Source organism: Aspergillus undulatus (assembly GCF_047715775.1).
Source record: "Aspergillus undulatus strain CBS 261.88 unplaced genomic scaffold BDV17scaffold_15, whole genome shotgun sequence".
Lineage (NCBI taxonomy): Eukaryota > Fungi > Ascomycota > Eurotiomycetes > Eurotiales > Aspergillaceae > Aspergillus > Aspergillus undulatus.
The window spans coordinates 80,081-102,641 of NW_027396619.1; the positions used below are offsets into that span (position 1 = coordinate 80,081).

The 22,561-nt window shown below is 53.3% G+C and overlaps 7 protein-coding genes across 7 annotated transcripts; 4 read left to right on the forward strand and 3 right to left on the reverse strand.

Annotated features, from left to right (window-relative positions):
* Positions 1-354: 354 nt before the first annotated feature.
* On the forward strand, positions 355-2,740 carry BDV17DRAFT_44552 (putative transcription initiation factor TFIID subunit 12). Its single transcript, XM_073764528.1, has 2 exons — positions 355-2,113; positions 2,191-2,740. Exons 1-2 carry the CDS (start codon positions 584-586, stop codon positions 2,443-2,445), a joined length of 1,785 nt encoding a protein of 594 aa, XP_073617064.1. The 5' UTR covers positions 355-583; the 3' UTR covers positions 2,446-2,740.
* Positions 2,741-3,923: 1,183 nt separating this feature from the next.
* Positions 3,924-6,521, reverse strand: BDV17DRAFT_44555 (uncharacterized protein). Its single transcript, XM_073764529.1, has one exon. The coding sequence runs from the start codon at positions 6,421-6,423 to the stop codon at positions 4,198-4,200; it is 2,226 nt and encodes a 741-aa protein (XP_073617065.1). The 5' UTR covers positions 6,424-6,521; the 3' UTR covers positions 3,924-4,197.
* Positions 6,522-7,167: 646 nt separating this feature from the next.
* BDV17DRAFT_44565 (RPAP1-like protein) lies at positions 7,168-8,939 on the forward strand. Its single transcript, XM_073764530.1, has one exon. It carries the CDS (start codon positions 7,416-7,418, stop codon positions 8,805-8,807), a length of 1,392 nt encoding a protein of 463 aa, XP_073617066.1. The 5' UTR covers positions 7,168-7,415; the 3' UTR covers positions 8,808-8,939.
* Positions 8,940-9,034: 95 nt separating this feature from the next.
* Positions 9,035-15,259, reverse strand: BDV17DRAFT_289837 (anaphase promoting complex subunit 1; the record flags this gene model as incomplete). The annotated part of the gene is made up of 1 exon (XM_073761743.1): positions 9,035-15,259. The coding sequence occupies one exon, from the start codon at positions 15,257-15,259 to the stop codon at positions 9,035-9,037; it is 6,225 nt and encodes a 2,074-aa protein (XP_073617067.1).
* Positions 15,260-15,522: 263 nt separating this feature from the next.
* Positions 15,523-18,106, forward strand: BDV17DRAFT_259252 (uncharacterized protein). Its single transcript, XM_073757411.1, has 2 exons — positions 15,523-15,761; positions 15,821-18,106. The coding sequence occupies exons 1-2, from the start codon at positions 15,703-15,705 to the stop codon at positions 17,679-17,681; spliced, it is 1,920 nt and encodes a 639-aa protein (XP_073617068.1). The 5' UTR covers positions 15,523-15,702; the 3' UTR covers positions 17,682-18,106.
* Positions 18,107-18,268: 162 nt separating this feature from the next.
* On the forward strand, positions 18,269-19,642 carry BDV17DRAFT_44678 (glycosyltransferase family 8 protein). Its single transcript, XM_073764531.1, has 3 exons — positions 18,269-18,385; positions 18,489-18,921; positions 19,018-19,642. Exons 1-3 carry the CDS (start codon positions 18,352-18,354, stop codon positions 19,481-19,483), a joined length of 933 nt encoding a protein of 310 aa, XP_073617069.1. The 5' UTR covers positions 18,269-18,351; the 3' UTR covers positions 19,484-19,642.
* BDV17DRAFT_297709 (translation initiation factor 2A) lies at positions 19,643-22,087 on the reverse strand (the record flags this gene model as incomplete). The annotated part of the gene is made up of 6 exons (XM_073763541.1): positions 19,643-21,018; positions 21,066-21,294; positions 21,341-21,749; positions 21,807-21,878; positions 21,931-22,000; positions 22,063-22,087. The coding sequence occupies 6 exons, from the start codon at positions 22,085-22,087 to the stop codon at positions 19,802-19,804; spliced, it is 2,022 nt and encodes a 673-aa protein (XP_073617070.1). The 3' UTR covers positions 19,643-19,801.
* Between the last annotated feature and the right edge of the window lie 474 nt (positions 22,088-22,561).

Here is a 22,561-nt window from a genome sequence, read left to right on the forward strand (position 1 = left end):
CATATTATAAGACAGTAACATGTCGGCTTTCTTGGGCTGGTCATTGGCCGCATCTTTACGAAAATGATGATTCGACTGGTTCAACAGTGACCTGAATGCTAGTTAGTTATGGCTCAACCTTTGAGTAGTGGACCCCAGGTTGAAATATCATGCGACCTAGAGGATCGACAAGATCTGTACAACTATGAGACAGTCCATAAATTAAGTAATAATATCATGAATATGAATGTACAGTAGTGACTAGTGAATACGTCTGTCTAGGCCTCGCGGAGCCGCCCAGACCAGCAAGCGCCAAGTCTGAGGCTCCCGCCCGGAATCTCGCCGTTATGGTTCCTCACTTGCCAACACCATTTCCGATCACTGCGACACCTTGGTCGTTGAAGAACAATATTGATCTTGAAGCTGTCCAATCGCTCGTCTAAACCGTCCTACCCGTAACAACCCTACGCATATCACAGGGATCGTGCACCGCCAAAGAATAGGCGCCTGAGCGCGGGCCTTGTTCTCTCCTTCCTTGTCCCGACGTCGAACCTTCCACCTTTCCGAATCACGCATCGGATTAACACCACGAAACCTTGCCAAAATGGAGGCGAACCAAGGTCCAGGGCCGCAGCAGATGGTCCCTCAGCACTCGAACCTTATTCGAACGGATCAAGTCCAGAAGCTTCCTCATCTCAACGATCAGCAGAAAGTTCAGCACACCCAGCTAGTTCGTAACTTCTGGGAAATACTCAATAGCCGCGACCAACAATCCACAGAGTATCAACAAGCACACTCAAGGCTATCGCAGCTTTCACAGTCCTTGATGAAAGGCATGCGAATGTTCCAGCAGAACCGACAGTTACAGCAACAGCAGCAGATGCAGGCTGCTTCTGCTGTAGCCCAGGGCCAGCCAGTTCAACGATCGCAGTCCGTCAACCCGCAGAATTTCGCCCAGCTTCTTCCGCAGATTCAGCAGAAGGTCAACTCATTGCAGCTCTTCCTCCCCCCAAATATCTCAACCGAGCAAGCAGGGACATGGCTTCCGGAAGCAAAACTCCGATACGGCATCGCGCTGCAGAAGCAGGAAATCGGACGCGTACGCCTTAGTGAACTTCGTCAACAAATCAACCAACGCCAATCTGCAGGAAATTTGACGCAGGAGGAAATGCAAGAATTCAAGAATCGCCAGATAACAGCAGATAAGCTTTTCCGCGAAGGCAGCGAATTTTTGGCAAAATTCAAGGAGCAACAGGATGTGTTCAAGGCGCAGCAGCAGAGAGCTGGCACACAGCACTCAGGTCAATCACTTCAACAGCAGGGCGGTGCTAGACCCGTAACAACAGCAACTGCGACCACAGGCGGCCCGACGACTGCCCCAACAGCGGTTCATTCCGGGCAAGCACCGATGCCAGCAGCTCATACTATTAATTCTGCTGTGAGCGCTGCGCGAAATCAGGCTGCACAGGCAGCAATTTCTCCGACACCGTCGCAACAGGGCCAGGTAACAACTAGTCAGGGTGCCGCACCTGCACCTGCTGTTGCCACTGGCACGCCCCAACACCAACCTTCACATTCGCAACCACAAGCGCAACCGCAGGCGCAACCGAATGCCCCAAGTCTTAATCAAACATCCACATCAGATGGCTCTACGCCAACCGCTTCTACTGTGCAGACTACGAACATGCAGGGACCCCCACGACCTCTGTCTCAGCAAGCGGCTATGGCGCAAGCTGCACAAAACTATTCCAGTAGCGCTACTGCCAATGGCGCAAACACTGGTCAGCAGCAGAACCTGAATCAAGCCGCTGCCAATAGTCACGCTCATCCCCAAGGTTATGTTCATAATCGACCCCCTGAAACCTCGACACGGAATGTCAACATGGTGATTCCTAAAAATCTTAATGTTCCCCCTCCAAAGCCAGTACCTATGGCTCCAGACCGCCCAACCTTGTCCAGCGGCCCCAGTCATGGCGCCATGGGTATGATGGGCCAGCCCGCAATACAGAAACATCCTGGCTATGTTCTTGAAGGCGAGGGCCAGCGAGTTCTCAGTAAAAAAATGCTTGACGTCTTGGTTCGTCAAGTGACCGGCGGAGGCGAAGGTGAAGGACTTACCCCAGATGCCGAAGAGGTAGGTTATGATTCCCCTGGCTCGATGCCCCGTTCTTCCTTGATTGTTCAGCACACTGAAGTGAATGGTAACTACAGTTCATGCTCCAAATGGCTGATGATTTCGTGGATGATGTGATTACCGCCGCCTGCCGCCTTGCCAAGCTGCGCCATTCATCGAGCCTAGAAATTCGAGATATACAACTCGTTCTGGAACGGAACTACAACATGCGCATTTCAGGGTTCTCTACCGATGACCTCCGCACTGTCAAAAAACCACAACCTACGCAAGGCTGGACTCAGAAGATGTCGGCCATTCAAGCCGCCAAGGTGACCCAGGGCAAAGCCGAATAGATTCGCTACCGATCCCACGGTTTCTTGGTTTTTCAATTTGTCGTCTCCGTCTTGGTCAAACTAGCACTCCAAGAACTGCCTTGCAATTCCCTCTTCACGCTAATGACATGTTTTCCCCTTGCTGTCCACCGCTTTTCTTGTGTTTTTTTTCTTATACTTTTTTTCTGGGCTGGGATTTATGGGCTAAAGTGGGCAAAGGTTGCATGGTTCTTTGGCGTTTTCACTGAGTGGTATGTTTTCTGTTTCCAATTTCATCGGTAGTCCTGGTATGTACTTTTCTTCAGAACCTAGTCTGGAACGCATGTATATCACCTGCTTCACTCACCCTCCACTCACCCACCCACCACCTCTTCACTGTCAGGGTGATGGCGAAATCTAGACCTTGTATAATCCCCCCTCCCCTCCTTCAATTTTCTGACTCTCACTCTGAATCAACTCAGGCCCCGCAACGTTTCAACTTTGCATAATCCGTCTCCCTCAGTACTGGCAAGCACTATACATAGAAAAGGGCATCAACACACTTACCAGAAAATGCCCAGCAGCAAGTAATACCAAAGTTTCATTCAAACCCCCATCAAGATCAAGCATCATGAAAATTCCCCTCCTCCCAATCCTCTCCCTCCTAATCCTCCTCACAAACCCGCCTCCCCGTCCGCGCCGGCAGCCACCTCTGGGAACAAACCATTGCACCCCCCTCAAACCCAAAGCCGCCCAAGCACGCTCCCCCCGGCTGCTTTCATTTCAGCCACATGCGCACAGGAACCCGCATCTGGCCAAACAAGTACATCTCGCTCTGCTACGCGAGCGCCGAAACCCAAGAGGCACTGGCACCGTACATCCACGCCGCGATAGCGGCGGGCTTTTTGGCGGTGAATTACCTACCCATGAGGATGCCGTTCAGAAATGGGGGTGGTACATAACTGAGGATAATGTTGATTAGAACTCGATCATGATGGTTTCGAGTTGGGCCGGTGGGAATGGGAACGGGTATCCGATTTCAAGGAGGTATGGGGATGGTATTGGCACGAATTTGGTGCCGTCGCCACAGGATGTTGAGGGGATTCTCCAATTGTATAAGGATCGGTTGTCGTGGCGTGAGGAGGTTCTGTATAATGATCCGAGGTCGGATCAGTATCTTTTGTTTCAGGAGTATGTGCCTGGTTGTGGATAGAATGTTTAAACTGGGGTGGGAGCAGGCGGGCATCTTGGAAAGCAGTCAGCTTGTATTCTCGAGTCTCTGGGTTAGATAACTTACCTCAGTTAGCTAATTTTGTATCTTCATGTGCAATTGCACTGCAAACCTGCCACAAAATCAAAATGAAGACACATTACGGTAGGATGGCGATGAAATGTAACTGTCTTGTAGTTTGAGAAAGTCGAAGTATCATTAGTCACAACGCAACCTGAAAATGATAAATATCTAGAACAAATAAAAGCAATACACCACTTCATGCATCAAGACACCTTGGATTCCATACTGACATAAAACCGAGAGTAAATCCCATAAATCTGAACATGAAACAACAGAAAGAAACAGAATCAGTGCACTGACAACATGATCGGAAGGTCTACCCGTATACGCCTGCCGTGTTTCTTGCGTGGCCAACCAGAAGCAACACCAATAAACAACATCAGACATGTACACCCTCTAGTCGAACCGTATTCGGCCGACGGGGTCAAATGCAGTAGTAGAATGACCAAACATCATGCAAGGGCACTACCTCATGGCAGTTTCTGGCCCTGCCAACGAATTCATCCCAGGGGGAGCCGGTGCGAGGCTAGGTCGAGGTGCCAGCTCCACCATCGGTGCCTTGCCTCCTCGAGTGCTGTTCGAACCACCGCGACCAGCACCACCCCCACCTCGTCCATGCGATGTTGGGCCTCCCGCTTTATCCTGCTCTGATTTCCTCGCACGAGGCTTGCGGTTGATATTGCCGCCTCTTGACCCGGGACCGCGTACAGGAAGACCTGTCTCTTGAGATATTGGAATTGCAGCAGCCAGCGGTAGCTGTGCATGGGTTGTCGCAGCACCTCGACTGCGCCCGCCGCGCCCTCGTCCTCGTCCTCGTTTGATTGTTCCATCCGCCCTAAGTCGAGAATGTCAGTTTGATATTCCTGAATGCATGAAGTAAGACCCAAAACATACCGCTCAACCTGCACTTTCTCTCCTTCAGACACGAGGGGACCACTGTACACAAAGAATCCGTCCTTACTCGCAGCGGCCTGTTCCTGCCAGACCATTTCGCTGTCGTCCACAAATGGATCATCCCGATCATAGTCTTCACCTTTCTTTTTGCGCTTCTTGATGGGCTCATCGGTTTGTGCAGCGGCAGCACTCATGGCACCATCACCGTCAACTTCGCTATCGCGGTCGACTTCAAGACTGAGGTCCTCGTCTGCGCTTTCGCCAGCGGACAAGCCTCGCTTTAAGCGGTCATTCCGCTCGAGAGCAGCACCCGCCGCTGCTACAGCAGCCATGCGTTCCTTGTGGGCAGCTAAACGCGGATGCAGCGCAGCAAAGCCATACTGCTCTTCAGCTAGGCGGGCAAAATTCACAATCCGGTTGGTGTTCCTCTGGAGGGGAATGTGTACGATGATATTGGGTATTTGTTGACTAGGCGTACTGGAAGAGTTGTCATCGCCCCCAAATAAGGCATTTTGAATGAGGCCCGAGCCCTGAGGTAAAATGGGGGCCTCTTTGGCTGGACGTGAAGACTTCGGAGACAGTTGTTTTGATGCCGGCGCCGTAGACGACTTTGATTCCTTCTTTGGTGGTTTCTCAGTGGCTGTAGGAGGTGGATTTTGACCATCTACCTCCATTGGCGTTGGCCCCGAGGGGATTTGATGGTTATGTGTTACAGGCAGTATGGCTTCTGGCAATGCGGGTGGCATCTGAGGTTGCGACGAGCTTAATCGAGCATGGACTTGGTTATCCTGTGACGGCAAGGTTTGTGCAGGAGGCCCGTAAGGGGACGGATGTCCGTACTGAGCAGATGGGGTTAGTGTTGAATGTGCTGGAGCAACATGAGAGGCAGCCGGAGTCGACGGGTAGCTCGATGCGCCACGGCTAGGCGAGCCGTACGGACGCGGCGCATACTGAGGCGAAGTATTTTGAGGAGCATCAATGAGGCTAGATATGGCGGGCGAGGCACTGGCGCGGAATGGCCGCGGCGAGACTGGACGCGCCGGAGGACTGAAGGACGGAGGAGCTGGCGCCGAGGACGGCGGGGGTGCTGAGGAATTTGTGCCAAAGGCAGACCGGATCGGGTCATAATTTTGACCACTGCTCCGCTGAGGAGGAGCTAATGGCTGGGATTGAGGACGCGAAGGTGGTGCGGACACCATCGTCGGGTATGGAGGTGACGTCGTAGGCGCCGGAGCTTGCGGAGGAGTCGGCTCGGAAGCAAGAGGCAACTGAGATGTCGCTTGAGACCGAGGCGGCGGTATTTGCGATTGAGGTGGATGCGGAGTGTGATTCGCTGCGGGAGGTGTAGATGCGATCAGGGGACTGGGTTTCGGAGTAGGAACTGAAGCAGTAGTTGCGGGCGCAGACACTGGGGTTGAAGCTGGAGCTCCTAAGACAGCTGCAGGAGCGGCAGGAGCAGGAGCTGTGTCAGGGCTTTGCTTGGGAGGTGTGACTTCCAACTTGGGCTTCTTGCGGGGGTTGGAGGGCGTCGATTGGGGGGAGGTAGGGTTGTTGGATATAGACGCAGATTTGTCTCGAGGGCGACGAGTCGAGCGCTTCGACTCCTTCTCCTTGTCGTTATCCTTTTCTTTCTCCTTCAGATTTTCCTTCTCCTTCTCCTTGGCCTTGTCTTTATCCTCTTTCTTCGACCTTGACGACTTTGTTGCAGGTTCTTTGCGATCGACTTCGGCGTCGTCGTCCTTCTTTCGACGCGACCGTCGTGGACGGGTTTCAGCGGGAGAGCGCGACTCGTGTTCGTCCTGAGCCGACCAGACGGGCGGCCCCGTGGACATCGTGGAGAAAACTAGGGAAATTGGTTCATCGAAACGAGCGACACGAGAAGGGCGGAATGCGAGATCGAGGGCGGAGGTGGGAGGATGGAAGGTGGTAGGTAGGGTAGTCTAATATTAGCCTGGAGGGCGATAGGCTATAGCGTGGCGGTTGTGGGGAAAAAGCGGTTTCTGGAGAAAAAAAGCGGAATTTGATTTGATGGAAAACGACAAAATAAAGGATGGAAAGAAAGAACGGAGATGGAGGTCGGGGAGAAGGGTGGATGGGGATGGACGAGGTGAGTGGATGAATAAGGGGAAAAGAACACGAGGAGCAGACACGGAGCAAACAAGCGCGAGAAAGGGGAACTGGCGGCAGGCGAAACAGCAAGAACAAGCAGAAACAACTCAGCAAGAGACAAGCCGAAGCAGAACGATCAGAATGGGTTGTGACCTCCGGATGTGATATCCCACGCACGAATCCAGGCAGCAAACACTCTTATAGTGTTGGGGGGGTGGAGGAGGAACACAAGCGAGCTGATGTGTCTCTATCATCGAGGTCTTTACTGCTATGGAGTTATGCTGGTGGTCCAGTCTGGAAACAAGAATCGGATATCATGTTCATGTATAGAACGCCCGTCCTGGGATCGCCGATGCGCCGGCTGCCACCACGGCCCGGAACTCTTTCCCACAAACGGAAATCACAGATAAGTTATAACAATAGTTCATTGAAGATACCCTACATGAGAAGAATGGACAAATAATAGTCATAACACTTGCAATGCGCCGAAGAGGGGAGACTGGGGATGTTGTTGATGAACTTTTTCATGGCCGATCAGATGATCCCGCGCTCTATGCCCGTTCGGGACTAAGAGTCACCTGACTGGCTAGCCCCAGTATGGACTAGGCTAGAATGTTTAACTTTTGAGCCGCACAACTGACTCAGCACCCTGTTCTTGGCATTCAACCTTCGTTGGCTTCACCTTCACCTCTCAACTTACCCTGCGTGCACAATCATGGCTTTCCAAGGCGAGCGCTTCGAGGTCGATCTCGACACTAACCTCGAGGATTACAGCTCAATTCCCACCTCTACTCTTGCCATTCCAGGCGTTATCGGGGAAATCCAGGAGCGCTCTCCCACCGCACCTCCCGCCCCTCCAACCCTCAAGTCCGCCAGCGGATTTCCCGCCCATCATCGTCGTGCCAAACAATCAGCTTTCAAACAGCGACAGGCTCAGCCTAAGACCACATTGTCAGACTCACAAACGCCATCCTCAGACCCGCAAGATGAGAAATCGGCTATCGCAGAACAGAACCGCCAGCAACTGGCGTCCATGTCAGACGCGCAAATTCAGCAGGAACGCGACGAACTGATATCTTCGCTCGACCCATCACTGCTTGAACGATTTATCCGTCGAGCTCGAATCGACGACGAAAACTCCGCACCTTCCTCATCCACCGCTACAACCAAGGATGATACCCAAACCCCTCCGACTCGTGCCTCAGGATCAGACCCAACCCCGACTCCAACTCCATCCTCTGCACCACAATCGAAACCTACCCCAAAACCGAACAATACCTCCTCATTAGACGATACCCCCCCGGCCCAAATCCCACCCGACCTCCGCCCCGCCGCAGAGTTCGCCTCCAGCTCCGTCCACTTCCCAACCCCACCCCCTCGCAACACCGAAATGCCAACCCTCGACCCATCCTCTGACGCCTTCCTCTCCGACCTTCAAACGCACTACTTCCCAAACATAAGTCATGACCCGTCATCCATCTCCTGGCTCCAACCACCCCCCACAGACCCCGACGAGCCCGGCGCCCCGCCCTCAAGCGCCTACCACCCCGGCAGCACCGCCGAAGCAATCCACCCAGCAAACCTACGCTTCTCGCTCCTGGGCACCGTCCTGTCGCCGTCAACATCGCTCTCCCTGCCTACGAGTCTAGGACTACACCATCACGGCGAAGACCCGCACGCGGCGGGGTATACGATCCCCGAGCTGGCGATCCTCAGTCGGTCGTCGTTCCCTGCGCAGCGGTGCGTCGCGTGGCAGGTTTTGGGGAGGATATTGTTTCGGCTGGGGAAGGGGCAATTTGGGGAGCGGGGGAGTACGCTTGTTGAGGGGCTTTGGTCTGTTATTGAGCGGGAGGGGGTTGTTGGTGGGATGTTGGAGGAGGCGGGGTCGGCGACGTCGATGGGTTCGTCGGGCACGGCTATGAGGAAGAATAAGGAATCGTTGGATACGGAAACGGAAGAGAAAACGTCTGGCGGGAATGCGAAGGCGGGTGGCGTTGGACGTCATGCTAGTGCGTCGGCGTGGGCTGTCGAAGGGGTTTGGTTGTGGCAGATGGGCGGTTCTGGGGATCGGGGCATTTTGAAGCCTAATGCTGTGAGGTCGCAGTAATACTTGCCTATATTGGATGTTCTGAAAGAGTAAATAAACCTATTGAAATCGCGGATATATCTCTATCAGGTATTGCAATGTATGATAACGACTCATGACTCATGTTGCTAAAAAAGAATTGCAAAGACAAAAGTAGTCAAAGCCTGGAAACAACTCTGCAATGAAACCGAAGACCATGCCGTGTAACTCCTGTCGTAAACAACCAGACACCTACAAGAACATAAGCATCACCTCCTCGGATACCCAGACGAATTCTGATCCCCCATCTGCACCCCCCAAATCTTCCACCGCAACTCCTCAACATAATCCTTCCTGAGCCAGAGCCCACCTCTCTCGGCACCGCCCTTCCTTCTAGCATGTTTCTCCTCAACACTGTCACCCGGGAACGAGCCTTCATCTATCCAAGCGAACAGTAGACGAAGTTGCCAGAGCCGGTCGCGCACCTCGTCGGGATTTGCGCCACGGCCTTTCGCCGCGCGAACGACGTTCTGCACGGTGGATTCAGTGAGAAGTTTGCTATCAACGGCAGACTGGCGAAGCCAAAGGGTGTCATGCGGGATGGAAGATGGTGATGGACGAGGTCGAGTAGGGAAGGAGGATGGGAGGACAAGCTCTTTCTCCCGCGCATCGAGGAGGCCTTGGAGGGATTGGAGCTGGAAGATCCAGTCCCAGATACTCTTTGCTGCGGGCTTTGGTGTGAACCTGTGGGAAGGGTTGGAGAAGAGAGCCGAAATGTTGGGAAGGGCTGAGGGGGGTAGACCCTTGCCCTGATTGGAGGCCGATGTTGATGATGAGGGAAGGATGTCTTGCGCGCTCGAAAGCCCGGATAAGGTGGAACCGAATACTGACGTGCCTCTTGGATTGTAGGTTGCTTTTCGCCGCAGGTAAATGGATTGGTCGCCCTGTTGAAATTTCTCACGTATTTCAGGATTGGCAGCGAAATCCAGGATCAAGGGCCAGTAGTCCGGGCTCAGGACTTCAACCCTTGATATGAGACTCAAGTCGGGTAACAAGCACGGCGCGGCCAATGTACGGTTGTCGCCGTCCAAGCTTGTGATACTGATCGGAATCGACACTGGTCGTCTGGAATCGAGATCACGGGGCACCAGACAGCGTGGTTCCGCGGCGAGAACCCATAAGTGACGGAATGCTTGCAAGTGGCATTTGTTGTCAAGCACAGTTGTCGGAAATATGGGATAGAGCGAGCATATCAAGGACGCAACGGCAAGGTTGGAAGTGCCTAGCGTATAACTTCCCCCGCCCAAGAATAGCAATCCAATGGCCATATGAGCAGCCATATGGCTACCGTACGGCGTATCAGGATCCACACGGCCGTGAAGAGAGCGTAGACGGCGGAACAGAGCCAAGTCCCCTGTTCCTGCCATAATGGCTGCTAGTGACAATGCAACAACATCCTGGCAGTGGCGGACCGAGTTTCGCGCCAGCTTGCCGTCGTAATTTGCTGCAGGCAGTCGAGAAATGCGAATCAGTTGATCAAGATATGAGAGCAGAATACCGCGTACTTCTGGGTTGGCCGAGCCAGAATACCGAAGCCCAAGAGCGAAACAAAGACCGGCAATGATGTTGAAGAAGGGCATGTCATTGCTCTTGAGTCGACGCACGCCGGTCAGACGGTAGCGGCGGCGGTACACTTCTGGGAGACTCTGTATGAACCATTCATCACAAGGTTGGATGCCATCCCACATAATGACATGCCGCGCGAGAGTCCGAAGGAGGAACAAGTCCGGCCGCACATAGTCAAAGCGAACTGTGGTGTCGGGGATATCGATCTTTTGTGCCAGTGTTTCATCGTTGGTCTTCATAAAGATAATCGCTAAAGCAATAGTGGCTCCAGCGGTCGCTCGGTCGAGGACATGAGCCAGATCAACGTTCTTGGTGCCAACGGCCACAGCGAGTAATCGCTCGACAATGTGCATATCTCTCATGCCTTTCAGGTCATTACCTTTGCCCAGGTTAATAAACCCTAACGAGAACCCGGCAGCTAAACGGTACCCCTCATCACGCAGGTCATCGTGGGTCGCAGAGCCCTCCTCTGCATCTGCGTTCTCGATCTCCGACAGCATGACTTCACTCATTCTCCGATGCTGAGAGTTGCAGTATAGGAGGCCGATGCCCATAATTCCCGCCGTCTGTGTCAATGGCGATAGGTTGAGTTCAGCTGCTCCAAGAGGAAGCATCCTCGTCACATGCACGGAAAGCAGTCGAGTGATGAGTGTATCCATGGTCCCTAAGTAGGAAGCAGATAGGCCAAGCAATAGACCGATGGAGGTCATGGTATGCTTAGGCGTCAGGTACTTGAAGGCCACCCATTTAGCCAGCGACCTTAGATGTCCATTGAGGCCCAATGCCAGAAGAAAACCAGCATGGCGGTTCGTCAGATCTTGGGGCTTGTTGAAGAGAATCCACGATGTGTCGATGCCTTTGGAGTTCTTTGAGATGGCAAGACCAGTGGAAACGCCATTATGGAAGAAAGCCCAACAAAGCTTTTCCTCGCTAAAGGAAGCTCTATCAGCGCTGATTGTCACGTTCGAAGGTTTCATGACACATTGTAAGGAAAACGATGGAATGGGAAGCTTCTCGGTCAGAAGAGGGAGGCGGCCGTTAAAGGCGAGCATGGCACGTCCAGTAGGGATAGACAACGTTCGTAAAGTAACTAACTGTACAACTTCCTTTTGAGCCTCTAGCAGATCCGAGTCAGTCCATTCAGGCTCTGGAGTACACTCCGCCGATGGAGCTTTGGTTTGATTGAGTAATCGTGCGGCTTCAATGAAGCGCTTATCGTCCCGGAAGATCAATTTCGTGATAGAGAAGCGATCAGCTTCAGCCGAAGCTTCAAAAGAACTGATTGAATCAATCTCCAGCGCAGAATGTCCAATGTGATGAAAGTCGCGCATAGCATCGTGGGAAATGACAGGCATTGAGGGCGGTGGTGGACGAGAGGTACTCAATTGGCTCATCGAGATGCTAAGGTCATCTCGATCAATCAATCCCAAGAGAGATGGGCTCCATGACGTGGAAGCATGTGTCTGCGACTGTAGAATAGCCTCGTATAAAGGAGTGCTAACGCCTTCGGGGAAAGACTCGATGACACTTCGACTCAATCCCCAACGGTGGAGGAGCTCTATCCGTTCAAGAACGTTTGCACTGTTGCGCATCTGGTCCACAAACCCGTCGAGAGATAGCGTTCGTGGAGTTAAAGTATAACACCACTGCCACAGCTTCCCTCTTCTTGGATACTCCTCCGAGTGAACAAGGTTGAGCAAACTCCAGAAAATCGTGGGCTGTCCGCTCCAAGCCTTCTCTAAAAAGGCGAAGATTGATGGAGGAGCAAGGGGCTCAGCGGGGACTCCTCCCAACGTCATTCGAGTGTCTTCAAACTGCCAGCGATTTATGCTTGCAATCTCCATGCCATAGTAGGAATCCTCTGCCCAGTTCCAGGATGGCCATCCCAGCCAGCCGCCTATCTGGGCTAGAACCGGGGCCAGTAGACCTAGAGACTTGCGTGATTGTTCATCGTCACACGCAGACAGTTTCTGTTCCTCTCGAAGGAGATGCAGACCAACAAGAATCGTACATAAAGCAGTGTACGGAGAATGTTCGCTGTTGGCGAGCGTTGTACGGAGATGGCTTTCGGCCCCGAATGCCGCAATACCCCGTGGGGTTTGTGAGAATTCTCTGGCCAATGCGACACAGCGGATGAGATAAGTGTTCTTGCGGCAGGTTGACCGAGTGGAAGGGGGCTGTTCCGTCTTTGAAGGTTTCCTTCTATGACCTACGACGGTGCTCTCATCTTCGGCATCCTGTTCGATAATCCAGCCCCAAGAAGTGGTGTTCATCCACGGAGCGACGACACCGGCCGATCCTGATTCTTGATCTAGCATCGCTTCCCAGCTCTCGGTGTCGACATAGCTTCCACTGCTTGATCTCAATAAACCTCTTTTTCTGCGAGTCTGCCTAGCGGCGTTTCCAGGCTGCTCAGCTTCAATAAAGGGGATAGCAAGTGAGAAAAGAACGATCACGAAGGCTGTCCATTCAAGGTCATTCTCGCCGCTTTCACGCCCCTGAAGCCATTTCATGATATCCCACCAGCCAACTAGAAGCCCATGGGCTACGTTATCGGGGAAATAGCCAGCCAGGGCGAATCTGCATACGTTGAAAGCTTTTCGAACTATGGCATTGGTTGGCTCCATTCGAATTTGGAGCTTGTGCCGTCGCTGCGCAGAGTCCACCACGTCGAATTTCCCGTCAACAGCAGAATGATCAAGGCCGATTATTGTGATTGAGGGATCGGTAACAATGCGTTTCATGCCCCCTTCCCGCAGGAGACTTACGGTCATGACGGAAGCAAGCGCATCGGTTTCATGTAATAGGAATTTCGCAGGCAGATCAATGGTTCTAGGATCGTTCCAGGGCGTCTGCAAATGCAGGATATTGCCAGAATCGGTGGCACTGAGAGTTACTACCCGGGAAAGCCCCCCGTCGACGATTTTTGATACATCCAACACGTTCGTAAAATGTTGAATGCCGGTTGCCTGTACGAGTAAAGCGCGCTCATCGGTGGTCGTTTTCGTCTTTGATCCCTTCGAGAAAACCTTCTCTTTACTCGGCATTTTTACGCTCTCCACTCGTATGTTGACGACGGTCATCGACTTCGCCTCCTGATCCACCACATAGAGTACCATTGTAGTCGAGTCGCCTCTCTGCGCAGACGCGTTGTCAGTCGGACACACCGTGACCACTTTCAATTTCTTAGACGGCTTTAGCTTTGAAGGAGTAAGAAAGCTCCCCGAGAATCTTGAAGAGAAGCTCTCTACTTTGGACAAGAGAACCTCTTCTGGGAGACCCGATGCCGATTCTTTGAGAACCATGTTCTCAAAACCTTCAAACAAATTGTCGTTGTTTAGCTCCTCGAGCAATTTATCCACAGGGGCGTCCACAAAGCTGCTTGCAGTGCTGTAGATAGACCCAGTTGCCAGTGGCAAGGAAGTCCTTGCGTTGAAGCCAAAGCTTCCGCGGATGCTACCTGCTCCTATCGACTGTCGCAACCCCCCTGGATGGACTGCGCTCGATTGGCTCCCGGTTGCAAGATCATTAAACGTGATCCTATCCTGACTTGTCGCTAGATCTGTACGAGCAATCATGGAGCTAACTCGTCTAGAGTTCTTGGAGGGAACACCGATGTCTCCGAAATCTTGACCTAGTTTAGAGGCAAAATCGTCTTCATCATCAGGCCTTCCCTCGGTTGAGAATTGTGAATGAGACATCACAGATGCGTTCCAGTTATCGCCTCTCGGTCCAAAACTTTCTCTCGCAGTTTGGGGACGCGCACCAGGTGTGGTTGTTCCTGTCGTCATTCCGAAATGAGAGCTGCGCCTCTTTGACCGGGTGCCGCCGGTCTCGCGACGCTTCTTCCTCTTGGACGGGGCAGTGTCATCCTCTCGATAACGCGCCGTCCAAAGCGTATACAAGCCAGTGGTCATATTGACGGTCAGGACAAGTATGAGGGGACTTTTTGCGTTGGCTCGATATGCTCCAGATAGCTCATCCTTGGGAGAGACGTAGATGATTTCGTCTGCTGGGTCAAGAACATCGAATCCAGAAGGTCTGCTCGAGAGACTCGTCTGTAACCAACGAGAAGCTTGATTAGTTACCACTAGGCCCATCTCTGAATGTGGATCCATTAGAGAGAACACTCTGGGCAGGTCGGCACGCTTGTTTGCTCGGCACTTCCAGCCAGGGCTTTGAGATGGAATAGTGCTCAGTGATGGTCGTTGCACCTTGCCGGAAGGATAGTCGAGCGATTGAGAAGTACGGAAGTCCTGTGAGATGGACAAAAATGAATTCGGTGGCGCCATTGGCTGGGTACTGGTATTCGCATCGGCAACCTTCCTTTGGAACAGTAAACCGCGGGGAGTCGCAAACACGGACTCGACTTCGAAGGGCAGGGGAACGACATGACTGTTGCCCTCCAGGAAGAAGATATGAGCTTGTGACTTGAGAACAGCCACTAATGCTCGTGAAGTGTCTTTGCCGAATCCTCTTTCCCTCAGTTTCGGATCTGCGCCCTCTGATGACTGTGCATCGGGCCTCTGACTTGTATGGATGGCCGTTCTGTTCGACGCTGCGGTAGATGAAGGCTTGTCGTTGGTTCGCTTGACCTTGCCCAAGGCGAAATTCGTCAACAGAGCATGCTTTATATCCTCCTTCTCCAAGTCCAGCCGGAGAACCCTTTTGATAACACCTGCTCGAGACCAAACGACGCAGCTCTTTGTCCAGACCAGCTCATCTTCCACCGGGCCGCTAGGGAAAGTTTCAACCGACGTCGTCCATGAGTACAGGTTCTCTGGTGGGTCCGGAGGAAGAAGGTCTTCCGCGACAAGGAAGGGGATGGCCGGGGATTCGTGTAGGCCTAAGGATCGGACTGTAGACATTATCGGTGCAGTTCAGGTATAGCAGGGATCAGAGGGACGGACAGCAGACGCCATCGTTGGCGTGCGGAAATCAAGAGAAGAAATGCCAGTAGAAGCACGATATATTTGCAATGTGAAGATAACAACAAGGAAGAAACGGTGTTTAAGTCGGACTGAAGCTGGAGCTGGAGCTGTCGAGCTCTGACAGGGACGCGGTGGACGCGGAGGGAAACAACAAAACTGGACAGCCGCTTTTTTCTTCTCTTCGCAACAACACCCCGACTTCTCTCCTCACTCCCGTTCCAGACGCGCTCTTCTCGCGACCACACATTCACACAGTCTATTGGTATTGATTGACGTTACTTGCATCGCTGATTCAGCTTCTTCTATTCTTGCCGAGCTCGACGTCGGTCTGAAGCCCTCAACGAGCTAGGATCGTTGATCAAGCATCCGCCTCCAACACAATGCCTTCCTTTCCCTCTCGACCGCTCGTAAGAGCTAGAGACGATGGCCTACAGCTCAGGTACTATCTTAAACATGCGATCGATATCTGCACTCTTGCTGACTCGATCGCGAACCTAGCTACCAGCTCCCTCATCGTGTTTACACCGCTCAAGGCTACCCAATTATCGCACCTAACGGCTCTTCGGTTGTTGTTTACGGCTACGAGGACGGATTGAAAGTCATCTGGAGAGGAGGACGTCCGTATGCGAAAGAGAAGCCGCAGCTTCCGAAACAACCCCAGGAGAAGCCGAAACCTAAGAATAATGACGACGCCATCATGATCATCGACTCCGAAGACGAGGACATGGCGGATATACAAAAGGACGAGGAACCGGAGATTGACGCAGGTTACCGATTTGAGGAAGAAGTCTCCGAGGTCGACCCTGCGCATCCATATGAGAGTGTCCTGCGACAAATCGATATACCCCTTGGAAGCCGAGTCATCGACCTTGCTCTCCCTCGCGTCCTTCCCGACCATGCGCGCTCGCATCTTGATCCGTTTCCAGCAGTCCTCAAAAAACACATTGTTGTCTCGGCAGTATGCGCCGACTATTCTACTCGTGTCGTGACACTGCCCTTGACTCCTCCCCATCCGACAAAAACCGACATGGCCAGCTGGGGCATTCAGACATTCACAATCAGCGGCGGCACATCGCATCAAGAGGTTCCACGAGGAGTGAGCATCGCATTCACTTTCCAGGAAAGCGACCAGAAATCCGGTGAAGGAAGATGGGATCTTCTGGTGGCAACCCACTCTGCAGAATCATCTGGCTTACTTGTTATTCATCGCATTCCGATCGCAGACGACGGCCGGCTAAAGGCGGAAGACATCGAATCAAAGCGACGCTATCTTCCAGCACCTGCTCAGAACATAGCATTCAACCCATCAAGCTATCCGGCTGCAAGGCATTCAACCCTGCTGGTTTCATTTCATGCCGGCTGTGTCAAGGTGTACTCTTGCTTTTCCACAAAGCCATCGAAGTCATCACGAAGAGCGGCTGGCGCACAAAATGATTATGAGACATCAGAGACAGAAGGAAAGTGGTTGATCAGCCTCTACCCCGGTTTTGAACAGTCCTCGTCTACCCTTGCACAGCGAAAATCCATCGCCAGCGCCGAGTGGGTGCTTGGCGGCCGAGCCATCATGGCGCTCATGGCAGATGGCGAATGGGGGGTGTGGGATCTCGAAGGAGTTGGTCCCGGTACAGCAAAGGGACCTTTACAGCGGCAGTCCAGCGTACAAGGCGTGTCTGGTGGAGCGTTGACCGCCTTTTCTGTCAGTGGGCGGATCCTCAATCTGGGAGGGAAATCCGAGAGCAGCGGCTCGGCGGTTGAACAGCGCCCAAAGTTCGCTCCAATGACGCCTTCGACCAAACGATTGCGCGAGGACACCCTACTGAAAGGAGCCGCAGCTGGGACGTCCATCTCATCGCTCTGTGGCGGGATCTCGGTGTATCAAACAAATACGTCCCAGGACGCCCTGCCAGATGAATCAATCTTCATCCAACATGGCAACCAAAGTGCCACTATTCCTAGTCTTCTGACCTTATGGCGAAGCGCTGTCAGAGCATCAGGGACACTAGATGCGTCCAACCGTTGCCGAGTGACCCCAATTCAGGATATCCCGCTCATGGGCGAGCCCTTGAGGGGAATTAGCCACATCCCTGCCCCTTCACGTGAATCTCGCTCGGAGGAACCGACGTTCGATATCATCGTCACGACAGAGCATCGCATTTTGATCCTGGCACCAAAGCTGACGGAGCCCGAGGCGGCGCCAGTCCCTCGCACATCGGTCACCGAGGCGCCTAATCTCGAGTCGGACCAACTGCGACTGCGCCGAGGAGAGCTCGATGTGGACGGAATGGATCGGTTACTAAGCGGAATGGCGAATGCTGGTCGCATAGGAAGCCCAATCAAGCGGACGCGCATCTTCACATGATTTGACAACTACGCTAATATCGTGAAATCTAGATACCAACTTGACGATTCTTCAGCCTCTGTCTCAAAACATACATAGTATCATATTATTCGATCTACGTTCGCGCTGTAAGGTGGAGCGCAAGGCGAGGATCATGCCTTGAAATGCCATGCGGTATAAGCTCTGTATCGGCCGCGATATATCGATGGGATTTGCTCAGGATAATCAGATGCAGTCCGCCCATACCACAGCCTGGTCTCTTCGCAAGAATGGGGCCGGCAAGGCGTGTGGACATTACTTACACAGTATATATTACAATCTGTAGTTAGTGATAGTAAGTGCTGCTAGGGAAGGAGTGAAGGGGCCACAGCATCCGCTTGATAATGCTGCCGTGATCCTTAGCATCTTCCTCCAGTTTCTACACGTTCATCATTACAGGGTTGTTTTGAATGCAAACATTACTACTACTCCTGGTCTTATAATACACAAGGTAGGAACTGTGAAGAATGAGCTAAGCACCGCGCGGGATCGGCGGTATCGCAATCGATCGAGCTAAATCGCAACACGCCGATAGCGATAGTCAGACGGACTCCAATTTTTCAGGATAAAAACCCCCCGAACCCCTCGCATCATTTGACAATGCCCATACCCATATCCATTCAATTTCACAGTCTGCCGCCATAACAACAAAATGGCTCAGCTGTTGGAGCCGCAACCAAAAAAGAGTATTTAACCACCCCCTTTCCTCCTCCTCACCCTGCCCCTCACCACCACCCTTCCCAAAAACCCAAGCTTAGCAGACTGAGTTGCTAACAAGCCAGTGTCCAGTCTGGGCCACCCTAATAACAAACCTCTCCTACCTCCCCGGTCTCCTCACCCTGCGACACTCCCTCCTCGCAACGGGGACAGCATACCCCTTCATCGCACTCTACACGCCCTCGTTCCCACCCGAAGGTCTAGCGGCCCTACATGCGCGCAATATACCGACGCGCGCCGTCCCCACAATTCAACCGAATACTACGCGGACATACACCCAGGACCCGCGGTTCAATGAGACGTGGAATAAGCTGGTTGTTTTTGGTCTGACGGATCTGGAGAGGGTCGTCCTGCTCGATGGCGATATGCTTGTCAGAAAAGGGATGGATGAGCTTATGGATGTGCCGCTGGATGGGGATGGAGAAGGGGAAGGGAATAGGGTCTTCGCGGCGAGTCATGCCTGCGCTTGTAATCCTATGAAGAAGGCGCATTATCCGGCGCATTGGTATATACTACGTCTCCGTTCCCTTCTTCGGCTTTTGTCTATTAGCTTCTCTCCCACAGCTATTTTCAACTAACAATCCACCTCTGAATTATGTAGGATCCCCAGCAACTGCGCCTTCACGACCCAACACCCTGATCCAACTTCCGCCCAAACCCTCCCCGCCCCCGTCTCATCCGGTGTAGGCATGCTAAACTCCGGCCTGCTCGTCGTCCGCCCAAACCCAACAACCTTCACACATATCCAAACATACCTCAACGACCCCCAAAAGGTCGAACGCTATACATTCCCCGACCAGGAACTTCTCTCCGAAGCATTCAAGGATCGATGGGCCCCCCTGCCGTACGTGTATAACGCGCTCAAGACGATGAGGGCTGAGAATGTGCATGGGGTTATCTGGCGCGATTGGGAGGTCAAGAATGTGCATTATATTTTTGCGATTAAGCCTTGGCAGCAACCGCCTGAGGAGGCGACGGAGGGGGATGTGTTGAATCGATGGTGGTGGGAGGTTAATGCCGAACGGCAACGGGTTGAAAGGAAGAGGGGGATTGAAGATGGGTATTGATGATTGATTTATGGGATGACGATTTGATCTATCAAGTATATAGATGCATCTACATATAAACTATAGACTATAGCTAGACTGGCTGCCAGTGGCATGCCGCGAGTAGATAGGATAGGATGGATAGATAGGTTGGTATAGCATGTACATGAAGACATGATACATATACTTTATGATAAGAGACAAAGCAAAGCCAATCGCAGACAGCACACGCCGCTGCTAGATTCACGCTGGGCGGCCAAGTCAAGACAAGACCCATGCATGCACGCGCAAGCACCACGAACTATACATAAGCAGCGAGGTCAATTGACAACTCCCTGCCTAAGCAGCCCCAGTATACCCCAACCCCTCCAACTCCTTGCGCACGGAATCCTCCGTCTGGATCTTCTTAAACTGCGTATCCTCCAGCTTCTCCCCACCCGCAAGACGCATCTTGAGATCCTCAATCGCACGGATCTTCTTCAGGAGCCCGCGGATCTTCTTATCGTGCACGCTGGGGACGCCGTCGTCGGCGGCGGCGGGTTCCGGTGCTGCAGGGGCAGGAACGGCCTTGGCGCCGTTAGTCTGCTGCTGCTGCTTCGGCCCGTTCTTGCGCGCGTCCTTGGGCTTGTTGTTGTTATTGTTATTGCTATCTTTCTTCTCACGCGGCTCACGCGCGGGACTAGGCTCAGCCCCTGCGCCACCCTCCTCACTCTGCCCCTCCTTGAGCTTGCGCGCTTCACGCTTCTTCTTATTCCGCGCCGCAGACTTGGACAATTTCTCGGCTGAGTCGGCGCCCGGCGGAAGCGCGACACCACCTCCAGGAGCAGCTCCTGGGGGCAGGAACTCGTCAACTGGTTCGGCGCCGGGGACAGCGCGTCTCCGGGAGCGGGCGGGCCCGTTGACATTCAATGCGCCGCCCGTGGCCGTACCCTCGGGGACGTAGGCGGAGCCACCCTGATCTTCGCGGCGGAAGGCGAGAGGGGTGGATTGGCCTCTTGCGCCGGGAGGACGGTACGCGCCTGCGGGCTTGACGGGGGCTTTGCGCGTGGCCAGGTAAGCGATTGCTGAGGCGTGCGGTGTCGGGAGCGGGTTGAAGGGGTCGCCGAGCGGGTGCTGGGCTGGTGACTGCGGGCGCCAGAAGACGTCGTAGAGCTCGTTGATGTCCTCGTTGTAGAGGAGGGCTCCGCTGACGTGCCAGAGGCGGAGGCCGTTGTCGACGCGGAGACGGGGGCTGGTGGTTGCGGTGAGGATGGTCTGGCCGTCTGGCGACCATTCGCAGACGCTTGAGTTGGCGGCCTCGACGGTGGTGATCTTGTTGTAGTTCTTCTCCATGTCGTAGATGTCCATTTGGCCGGCTAAGTTTCCGAAGCCGGCGACGAGGACGAAGCGGCCCTGGGGAGAGAACAGGATCGTGTTTCGAGGGGTCAGGGGGAAGCTGTGCTTCGGGACACCGCGGACGTTGAAGATGGTCGTCTTGGCGGGGATGGTGCCGTAGACGACACCGAACTCTTTAGAGCTGGGCGACCAGCTGACGTCGTGGATCGGGCCCTCTCTGTCTGCGAAATGTTAGAAGGGGATATCTAGGAAGAAGGAGTTGACGTACCCAGATGCACCCGAGAGTCAAACTGCCCGCTAGAGCTCAAAAGGTAGAGGGTGGTCTCCCCGTAGTAACTCTTGCCGGTCTTATCGACATCAGTCTGAGCGAGAACAATCAAGCTAGTGCCCGAGTTGTTCCACTTCAACTGAACCTTGTCGCCCTTGAAGAACGTCTTCTGCGAAACCGGCGATCCGAACTGAGGCACCAAAAACAGCTTGACGGCAGCAGGTTGTCCCTACACAATTAGCCAAACGTCCTTCCATTGTATAAAAATCACCCACCTTGCGCTCAGGAATAAAGACCGCAACCGACTGATTTTGCAGCCCAGGCGACAGCGCAAAATCAGCCACCCCCTCCACGCGCAGCTTATTCCAGACCTTGGCCAGGTTATCGCTCTGATAGAACTGGACCTCGTTGGTGACGACGCGGGCGCACAACTTCTCGTCGGCAGTGTACTGGATGTTCCAGCCGGTCTGGGACTTCTGGACGTACTGCCCAACGATCCGGTCCTTCTCCGTCCCCACCACCTGCCAGACCTTCAGGTTCTTGACGGCGTCGCCATTAGCGTCTTTCGACGGACGCTGCCACGTAATCAGGTATGTTCCGAGCGGCGAGAATCCCAGCTCGAAGACGTTCTCGGCAGGTATCGTGGAAACGACGTGTCCGACGGAGGGGTCGATGATGGTGACCCTTATGTTAACGTTAACCAATTGTTATTCGCGAGATGTATAGTATATAAAAGCGTACCTCTCGGGAGAAGCCCAAGCGAAATACCGGCCGCAGGGAGAATAAGCGCTGCAACGGAGGTTCCCCTCGGGTCTAGAATCGCGAATTAGCATGACTCAATCATTCTGTTATTGTCATAACATACCTCTCAAACCCGGCCAAGGGCTCATACACGGGAGACGCATCCAAGATGCCAACTCCCTTGACCGTGCGGACTGCAAAAATCAGCAATTGTTCGCTCCGACTAGGTGGCAACCAGCGGTACAAAAAGACATACAGGCAAGTTGTGTAGGAGCAGCCATCGCGATCTCTCAAATATCGAGTCACAAAGTCCAAAAGTTGTCTTGTCGTAGCGAAATGCGCGCGCTTGGATCAGTGTCCCACAAATTTAAGGTAGAACGAAGCTGTGGATAAGCTGAGTTCAAGTCAAGCTCCCCGCCAATGAATCAACAGAAGCAGAGACGGATAACGCGATCCCAAATTCCGTGCGAACAGGCCGAAAGTAGGCGAAAAATTGCTATTGACGACAGGCAAACGGGGTCAGAAGCTGTACGGCGTAGTTCTGCGTGGCGATCTGGTGTTTGTCTGAGGCGACACGCACAAAGAATCGAGGTGAAATGACGGCGGAACTTGAACTTGGCAGGTTGGAAGGGTGGTCAAGTCTCCAGTCCGAGTTGTTTCAGATTGTGATCAATGCTTGACAAGTCAATGCCAGCAGGGAAGCGAACAGGACAGGACGACTGTAGGAGGGGGCGGTGGTGGTGAAAGAGGTGGGA

Bases quoted from the DNA above. Each gene is read 5' to 3' on its own strand.
- BDV17DRAFT_44552 (XM_073764528.1), top strand. From the start codon at position 584: ATGGAGGCGAACCAAGGTCCAGGGCCGCAGCAGATGGTCCCTCAGCAC. The intron at 2,114-2,190 runs GTAGGTTATGAT...TGGTAACTACAG, and splicing joins TTACCCCAGATGCCGAAGAG to TTCATGCTCCAAATGGCTGA.
- BDV17DRAFT_44555 (XM_073764529.1), bottom strand. From the start codon at position 6,423: ATGTCCACGGGGCCGCCCGTCTGGTCGGCTCAGGACGAACACGAGTCG.
- BDV17DRAFT_44565 (XM_073764530.1), top strand. From the start codon at position 7,416: ATGGCTTTCCAAGGCGAGCGCTTCGAGGTCGATCTCGACACTAACCTC.
- BDV17DRAFT_259252 (XM_073757411.1), top strand. From the start codon at position 15,703: ATGCCTTCCTTTCCCTCTCGACCGCTCGTAAGAGCTAGAGACGATGGC. The intron at 15,762-15,820 runs GTACTATCTTAA...TCGCGAACCTAG, and splicing joins GACGATGGCCTACAGCTCAG to CTACCAGCTCCCTCATCGTG.
- BDV17DRAFT_44678 (XM_073764531.1), top strand. From the start codon at position 18,352: ATGGCTCAGCTGTTGGAGCCGCAACCAAAAAAGA. The intron at 18,386-18,488 runs GTATTTAACCAC...GCCAGTGTCCAG, and splicing joins GGAGCCGCAACCAAAAAAGA to TCTGGGCCACCCTAATAACA. The intron at 18,922-19,017 runs GTATATACTACG...TGAATTATGTAG, and splicing joins GCGCATTATCCGGCGCATTG to GATCCCCAGCAACTGCGCCT.